The following is an 8,763-nucleotide window of genomic DNA, read 5'->3' as shown; positions in this document are numbered from 1 at the left end:
TGGGTGTGGTACACAGACGGTAAGATGACTCCCAGTTATCCCACCCTTATGTAACTCAGTTGTGTGTGACATGCTTCTATCTGATATAATATGGCCAAAGTGATGGGCTGTCATCACCTTGAGTGTGTTAAGTTGTATAAGATCCATCACGCTAGAGTTTTTCTTGCTTCTGAACTTAAAGAAGCAAGGAGCCATGTTGCACACTGCCTGTGAGAAGGCCCACATGGCAAGGAACTGAGGGAAGCCCCTAGAAGTTGAGGGTCCTAGTCCTACAACCACAAAGACCTGAATTCTGCCAACAGCCTGAGTGAACTTAGAATAAACACTTCCCCAGTCAAACCCCCAGATAAGACCACAGTCTAGCTGGCACCTTGAGTGGAGCTTGCTGAGCCCCTGAATCAGAGAACCCAGCTAAGTGATATCTGAAGTACAGATTGACAGAAGCTGTGAAATAATTAATACATGTTGTTTTCAGCCACCAAGTTTGTGGCCATTTGTTATTCAGTGATAGAAAATGAATACACTGAGTAAGATTGCAAAACCATTCAAAATAAAGTCCTCCATTGTTTTGTAGAACTTATTTGTTTATAAGGTGTACAACTGGATTTTTTTTCACATTTTATTTTAGTTTTAATTGACAAATAATAATTGTATATATTTATGTGGTATAATGTGATATCCTTATACATGTATATACAGTGAAATGATCAGGCTAATTAATATATCCATCACCTCACATACTTTTCACATGTTTTTTAATCAGGCTAATTAATATATCTATCATCTCACATACTTATCCCCTGTTTGTGGTAAGAACATTTAAAATCTACTCTTTTAGCAATTTTGAAGTATACATGAACTACAGTCACCATTCTGTGCAATAGATCACCAGAACCTATCCCTCATGTCTAACTACAACGTTATAGACTTTGACCAGCATCTCCCATTTCCTTGTCCAACTCCCCACCACCCTAGACCCTGGTAACCACATTCTATTCCTTACTTCTTTGAGTTAGCCTTTTTGCATTCCACATATAATTTGCAGTATTTGTCTTTCTGTGCCTGGCTTATTTCACACCATAATATTCATGGTGTTATAAATGACAGAATTTTCTGCTTTTTAAAGGCTAAGTAGTATTCCTCTGTGTGTGTGTGTGTGTGTGTGTGTGTGTGTGTAATCACAATTTTATTAATTTATACATTGATGGACACTTCTGTTGTTTCTCTATTTTGGCTATCATGAATAACACTGCAATTTTGGAGAACTCATCTTGTGGACAGTTTGTGTATCTGCCATGAACTCAATGTCAGTGCAGTTTGTGTGATACCCAAGGACACATGAGAAGAGCAATTAAGTATTAAGGAATAAGATTTTGTTGGATAGGATTAAGCATCGACAAACAAACCATTGTAATAGCTAAGATATTCCTACACTCCAAAAAGCAATTGTCGCCTTTTACGGAAAATAGCCACTTCATTGAGCATGCAGGCCTCAGTGTTTACTCTGAAGAGGTGAATGAGTGGCCTTTCACACAATAGAAGGCTTGGTATGGGAGGGAGCTGCTTGCCTCCATATGCAAGTCACTCTCTGAACTTAATATGTTGGTTATCAACACACTGTCCTTCACTTGGGGCTGTATCCCTGATACTGAGACAATTTAAAAAAAAATATGACCCAAATTCTATTTTGCATTTTCTCACTTAATAAAAATACATTCATATATTCATTTAAAATATGTTTATATAGTGCCTCATATATTGCAGGCCATCCTCATATCCCGATACGGAAGGAAAGTGCCATTCTTCTATTTGTGCACTGGTCCCTTTCCCTTCATCTCACATGGCACCCAGCACTGTAATTTTTATATGACTGGTACCATCACATGATGCTGAAATTAAGCTATCATATTGAGATCCCACCTTAACCTACAACCAGACCCTCAGAGCATCTTGAGTCAGACAGAGAACATGAGAGGTGATTCCAAGTTTCTTTCCAGGAACTTCAGATGAAGAGTTCCAGGTGAACCAGCCTCAGACTTTAGTGTCAGTCAACCCTGGAGATGTCCTAACTCTGGCCTGCAACATGTCTGCTCTGTCCCCATCAGGGCCTGTCTTGTGGTTCAAGAGCACTGGGCCAGAACAACAATTAATCTATAGTTTCAATGGAAGCCACTTCCCCAGAGTAACTCCAGTGGAAAACACAACAGTCGATCAAACTGACTATTCCATTCGCATCAGTGACGTGTTGCCGGAAGATGCTGGCACCTACTACTGTGTGAAGTTAAGGATAGGACACCCTGACATGGAGTTTTTCTCTGGCCCAGGCACCATCGTGTATGTGAATGGTAAGCACAACCTGATGCACTTTATTCCCTGGGTTTGTGAAGATGAATCTTTAAAACCTGTGCCAAATATTCAATCAAGCTATGCTGACAAGCCACATCCTTCTCTGATGCCAACCCCACCGGAACCAAATGACATAGGAGACACAAATAAAAAGATACTGGGTATGCAAGATGCAACTACATGTGTACACTGTATGGTCCAAATGGTAAGAAAACTGGGCCCTAGAAGGCTGACGACTGACTTCTAAGCTTTTAGGAAGAAGCCTGGGCCCAGGTATAAGCATTGTGTATATCATGACTTATTTCATGACCCTAAACTTCCAGTCACAGATGCTTGCAGCCACATCTTAGCTTCTGACAGAATCTCAACATCACAGGTGATGTTTGCCCCCGAATGCCCAGTATCTCCTGGGCCAAAACAAAGGGCTCCTCAGGCAGGCAGAATCTCTACATGCCTCCATGATCCCCCTCACCCTCCCATTACCAACTGGAATGTGATTGGGGCCTGATAGCAAGTACCTAAGTGGTCACCACAGTACGGTCTGAGATCACATTCCCATTGCCCACACGAATCAGTGAGTGGATGTGGTCTCCTACCATGGCCTGGCACTGCTGTTGGGGAATTCTGAGACCGGAAGGAGGGATCTTACGTATCACTCTCTCCAAATCCTTGTTTGCAGAAAGCCTGCCCAGGGGGGTGGAGTCATTCCCTGACACTTGAGCTTTCCCAGGTCTGCCCTGAGACTTCCACGCCTGGCCCCACTGTTCTTTTATTCCCAGTATTTTTATTCCCAGGATAACCAGTATTTCCTTAGCCTCACCACCCTCTGAATTAACTTCATGAAATACAGTGATATTAGGTGTCCCTCCTGTTCTTCCCGGAGAACTGACCTTCCCAGTAATGTTTCCTTTGAATCCAGACACATTCCATAGTGCCCAAATGGCTATGGAAAATCCACAGCTTTCCCTTAAGTTACATAATGTCAGTGCAAGCTGCCTTCCTACCACTACCTTCTGGCCTTGCCAGCCAGGAGTTCCCTTTCTCTCTAACCTGCTCTTTAGGCAGTCTGTGGTTTTGATGACCAAGCTTAACAGGAGAGATTATTACCAGGACCTGACACATTGTAGGGTAGGGATGATGACTGTGTAGGAGAGTAAAGGGGGGTCAGTGAGGCTCTCCAAAATTGTAGAGGGTCCTTGAAGTTCTAATCTCTTTTGGTTGAGGAGAGGAAACTCTCTCTTCTTTCTCTCCTCTTGAAGAGATAAACAGTGGAACCATATGCTGTTGCCATGACCACCTCATTCTTTAATTGTTTTATCTCTTAATTTCTACTTCTCCAAATCCTTCAGCATGAATTTCTCCACAAAATCACAGGGTGATCACCCTTCAGAGGAGAGAGGAAGGCCAATCCTAAACTCAGATGTAGGGTGGGATGACAGGACTGGAACCCAGTTCCAAATGTATCAAGTGACTCCAGGCAATTAGACGGATAGGGGGACTAGTCTTTCTCCATGAACATTACCCATTGATAATTCCCACCTTCTCCCTCCCTGTCCTCTTACCATGGTTGAGGGCTGAGAAATGGAACTGAGAAGGAATATATCTGGTCTTCTGGACTGACTCCCCTCCTTCAGCACTCTGGGGAGAAGCTGCCTCCATATGCAAAGGCCTCTCTTTACTCAGTGAAAGGGCATTTGTGCATGCCATTAAAAGAATTAATGAATGAGCCCCAACCATGACCTGTACCTATGCCTAAGCCACAGCAGGGGAAATGAGAAATGATTTTCAGTTTCTTTCCAGGAGCCACACGTGTGTTCCATGTGCAACAAGCTGAGATATCACAGACTGCATTAACTGGGGAGTCAATCACCTTGAGTTGCAGCGTACCAGAAACCTTACCAGATGGACCTGTCTTGTGGTTCAAGGGAACAGGGCCAGACCGGAAATTAATCTACAATTTCAAACAAGGTCACTTTCCCAGAGTAAACGAGATTGGAGACACCACCAGGCCTGGCAACACAGACTTTTCCATCCGCATCCACGAAATCTCTCTTGCAGATGCTGGCACCTATTACTGCGTGAAGTTCATAAAAGGGAAACCTATCAAGGAGTACCAATCAGGTCAGGGAACTCAGGTGTTTGTTACTGGTGAGTATGTCTCCTATACCCCATGCCCCCTGGTATATGAAATCACCTCAGCAGTTATGTCTTCTTTTCATTCAATAATTGCTATATGCGAAATATTATCGAAGATACAACATACATTTGATCTTTTTAATTCTGTCAGCAAGCTATGCATTAGATATTTTACAGGAAGAAAAAACTGAAAAGGGTTGAGTGATGAAAGCTATTTTGGTTGATTTCTCAATATTTAATACACCCTCAATGACTAACCTAAGCCAACTAGGATAATTCCATGTCCCCTGCTAGAGGCTTACTCAAATATGGGGTGAACTTGGCCAGTCTGGGTCTATAAGAGAAAAAGACAGGCTTGCAGAGAAATCTGGGTATCTAAAGTAATTCTTCCCCTTGTTGGCTGGAAACAAGCAATTGTGAATCTCCAGGTGCTTTAGGCAGACATCTTAAGACCATGAGTGGAACCAAGACAAAAAAAAGTCTACATGAGTGCAGATATGTAACAAGTGTGGGTTGACAATATGCACACCCATACTGCTCCTCTTTCTAACCTCACCTCTGGACTTCCAATAATGTGAAAGAAAACATCTCCTTGCTAAGCCAATTTCCTTAAGTCAACAATGTCCTAAGAGCTACCAGAATGATAAAGGTCACACATTACACAATGTGTTGAATTGCAAGTACAAATCAATGTTTTCTGCATCCAAAGCCTTTTTCTTGGTGTTCTGCTTCTTGTGGTGCCCTAAGAACTTTGAGCAATGTCCAGCCTGAGAAATTATTAAATTGGTGGTACAATAAGGCTAACATTTATTGGGCATCTACTACATTCCAAACACTTTATCATCTATACTATCTACACAGCAGCATTTGAATTGCTGGATGCTTGTACTCACTGTACAGATGAGGAAACTAGTTCAGGGAGATTCAGGAGTTGGAAATCTACATAGCAGGGAATAGAGAGGTAAGGTTTGTCTGGGCCCAGTCCAGTATGCTCTATATTAGTGAAGAACATTTACTCACAAGAGATAAGATCAAATGAATTAATTTAAACCAAAAATATGAGTTGATTGATTCTGTAGCTACAGAGGATTCTGGATTCCTCACAGTAGTCAAGGCAGAACTTTAGGAACCAGAGATTAAAGAATTGGATTAGGGCTTAGTGTTACCAAGACTGTCACTCATTGAAATTCTCTCAACTCTACATGGCTTTGTTCTTTCCTGCTGCATATAGACCTTCACTATATGGTAGGGAAGATAAATGCAGAAAGCGTTGATATTCATTCCCCATCTTAGCAACCAAGGTGGAAACGGAGCTTCTTCCTACCAACCTTCACAAATGAATTCTAGGGAACTAGCCACATTAGCCTTTCCTATTCCATGTTCTCAACATTTTATTCATTGTTGCTAGGAAGAGGAGGTGCTATAGGAGATAGCAATCAACCCATTGGAACAAATGCTAAGCAGGTTGAAAACACCACACCCTACCTTATCAGATGAGGAGGTTGAGCCTCTGAGAGGTTAATGGGCTTGTCTTCCAGGTTACAGACACTGGAACTCAGAGAGACTCTTCTCAGAATTCTTTGGGTTTATGATTTTGCCTCTTTCTTAATAAGAAGTCTCTAGTTAGAGTGGAGGTGTAGGAATGCATGACAGCTCTTTAGAGAGAGAATACTGGGAGAATACTGTGAAGGAGTTCGATATCCTTATTAACATTCAAATGTTCTGAGTCAGAAATGTACCAAATTTATGCCGTTTCTAAATAAACAATAATATATACATAAATTTTTTAAATACTGAGCTATGTATTAGTTTCTCATAGTTTGTGTAACTAATGGACACAAATTTGCTGGCTTGAAACAACAGAAATAGACCATTATGGGTGACATAACAGCACAAGGAGTTCCAAGGATCCACTCCATGGAAACTGGCGAAAATTATTAAAAAAAAATATTTAGACTATCTGGAAAGAGTAGTAAGGGCATATCATAAATGAAAAAGTAATTTTTAAACTACTAAAACTGGGGGGAAAAGTAAAAGTCTGGTATTTGAACCAAACCACCCCTTTTCCCTGTCCAAGGCTATACCCCATGGCAAAGAAGAGGAATCAACTTCACCAAAATAATCCATCCAGTCACTCAACAACTGAGCAAGAAGATGACAATAACAAGCCGTGGTGGTTGTAAGGGAGACCAATATCCAGAGTTTCTACAATATATATCCAGGGTTTCAAAAAAAAGTGAGACATGCAATAGAACAGAGAAGTATGATACATATACCAAAAACAAACCAAAACAAAAAGATATCAGAAACTACTTGTTAAGAACACCAGATGTCAAACTTAACAGGCAATGCCTTTGATGTAACCATCACAAATATGTTCAAAGAAACATAATTAAACAAACCATGATTAAATAAGTACATGAAAGTAAGATGATAATGTTACATCAAATAGAGCATATCAATAAAGAGATACAAATGATTTAAAAGAACCAAATGGAAATTTTTTCACTCATTAACAATTGAAAGAAAAATTGTCCTACAGAGATTAACAGAAGATTTTGAAGAAGAAGATTTAGCAAATTTAAAAATAGAATAATATAAATTAGACAATCTGAAGAACAGAGAAAAATAAAATGAAAATAACATTTAAAAAATGAACAGAACCTCAGAGAAATGTAGATCATCATTAAGCATACCACATACATGTAACAGGGGTAGCAGAAAGAGAGAAGAAAGAGAAAACAGCAGAAAAATATTCAAAGAAAGAATAGCTGAAAACTTCCTAAGTTTGTTTGAGAATATATGGGTACAAGGAGGGAAACATTAATACTGGGGCCTGTCAAGAGATGGGGGGCTAAGGGAGGGACAGCATTAGGAGAAATACCTAATGTAGATGATGAGTTGATGGGTGCACCAAGCTACTGTAAAACATGTATAACTATGCAACAAACTTGCACGTTCTGCACATATATCCCAAAACTTAAAGTATAATTTGTAAAAATTGCTTTTTAAAATAATTCCATTTATATGACATACCCAGAATAGGCAAATCTATAGAGACAGAAAGTAGATTAGAGACAGAACATTTCTTATGATTTGGGGGATGGAGGAAAGATGGGGAAAATGGAGGTTATTAGATGAATGGCATGGAGTGTGTTTTTGTTTTTTTTTTTTTTTTGAGATGATGAAGATGTTCAAAATGATTGTGGTGATGGTTGCACATATCTACAAATAAATATCTGCAAATATTGAATTATATATTTTAAATGTGTGAATTGTATGGTATGTGACTTACATCTCAATAAAGTTGTTTAAAAACCAAATTTATTCTCTCACAGTTCTAGAGGCCAGAAGTCTGAAATCAGTATCTCTTGACTCAAATTGAAGCATCAGCAGAACTGCTCCTTCTGGAGGTTCTAGGGTAAAGCACATTCCCTTTCTTTTTTGACTTCTGGTTGCTGCCAGCACCCCTAGCCAGCAGCATTGCTTAAACCTTCAAGGCAAGCATCTTTAAATCTCTTTGTGTTCCATATTCACATTGCCTTCTCATCTCTGTGTGTGAAATGTCTCTCTTATAAGAATATATGTGATTGCATTTAGGGCCCACCCTGATAATCCAGAACAACCTCACCATCTCCAGATCTTTAATCACATCTGCAAAAACTTTGCCTTGTGACATTCACAGATCCCAAGAATGCAATCTTTCATCTTTGGGCTTGTGGGGCCATTTATAGCCTATCCCTAAGCAAAAAAAAAAAAAATCTAAGTAAGGGCTTCTGTCCTTCTAAATTGATACTCTTGAGATATTTGCCTCTCATGAACACAATAGCTGCTGGGACCTAAATGCAAATGAGTTAAAGTGAAAAGATTATCTTGGGGTTCCCAGCATGAAGATCTCCTGTTGGGATTTATTCTCCGTTGTTCAGGGGAAAATTGTAAACAATATCAAAGTCAAGGTGCCTACCCTGAAATGTGGCATATAGGTAAGTAAGGGAACTTAGCTTTTGGTAAAATGTAGACCCATGGGAAAAGAACCACACGATTCCTTATTCCCAAAAGTGCAGAAGGAGCCAAGTGGATGGCACAGCTTTTTCTGCCCTTGAAACACAAACAGTACAGGAAAAAGAGAAATGAAGAGGTTCTCTCCAGCTGACTTTATAAGAAATAATTGCCTGCCTACCTTTATATCCCAGTTCCCTCATGGAGAGACATTCCCTTGCCTTTCTCCACCTGTGGGATATCTGCTGTTAAATAAGCTCCAGTGATCATAGGTAGGTTCTA

General features: G+C 40.1%; 1 protein-coding gene across 1 annotated transcript; it reads left to right on the top strand.

Annotated features, from left to right (window-relative positions):
• Window positions 1-745: 745 nt before the first annotated feature.
• SIRPD (signal regulatory protein delta) lies at window positions 746-7,661 on the top strand. Its single transcript, XM_017515591.2, has 2 exons — window positions 746-2,345; window positions 4,147-7,661. The coding sequence occupies exons 1-2, from the start codon at window positions 2,084-2,086 to the stop codon at window positions 4,671-4,673; spliced, it is 789 nt and encodes a 262-aa protein (XP_017371080.1). The 5' UTR covers window positions 746-2,083; the 3' UTR covers window positions 4,674-7,661.
• The last annotated feature ends 1,102 nt before the right edge of the window (window positions 7,662-8,763 follow it).

The sequence above is a fragment of the Cebus imitator genome, unplaced genomic scaffold (genome assembly GCF_001604975.1).
Source record: "Cebus imitator isolate Cc_AM_T3 unplaced genomic scaffold, Cebus_imitator-1.0 Scaffold18, whole genome shotgun sequence".
Taxonomy (NCBI): domain Eukaryota; kingdom Metazoa; phylum Chordata; class Mammalia; order Primates; family Cebidae; genus Cebus; species Cebus imitator.
Note: the sequence above shows the minus strand (reverse complement) of the source record. Positions and strands in the feature narration are given on the sequence as shown.

What these genes read in the sequence shown, in the direction of transcription:
- SIRPD (XM_017515591.2), top strand. Translation starts at nt 2,084, where the DNA reads ATGTCTGCTCTGTCCCCATCAGGGCCTGTCTTGTGGTTCAAGAGCACT. An exon ending in CACCATCGTGTATGTGAATG is followed by an intron (nt 2,346 to 4,146) that starts GTAAGCACAACC and finishes GTTTCTTTCCAG; the next exon opens with GAGCCACACGTGTGTTCCAT.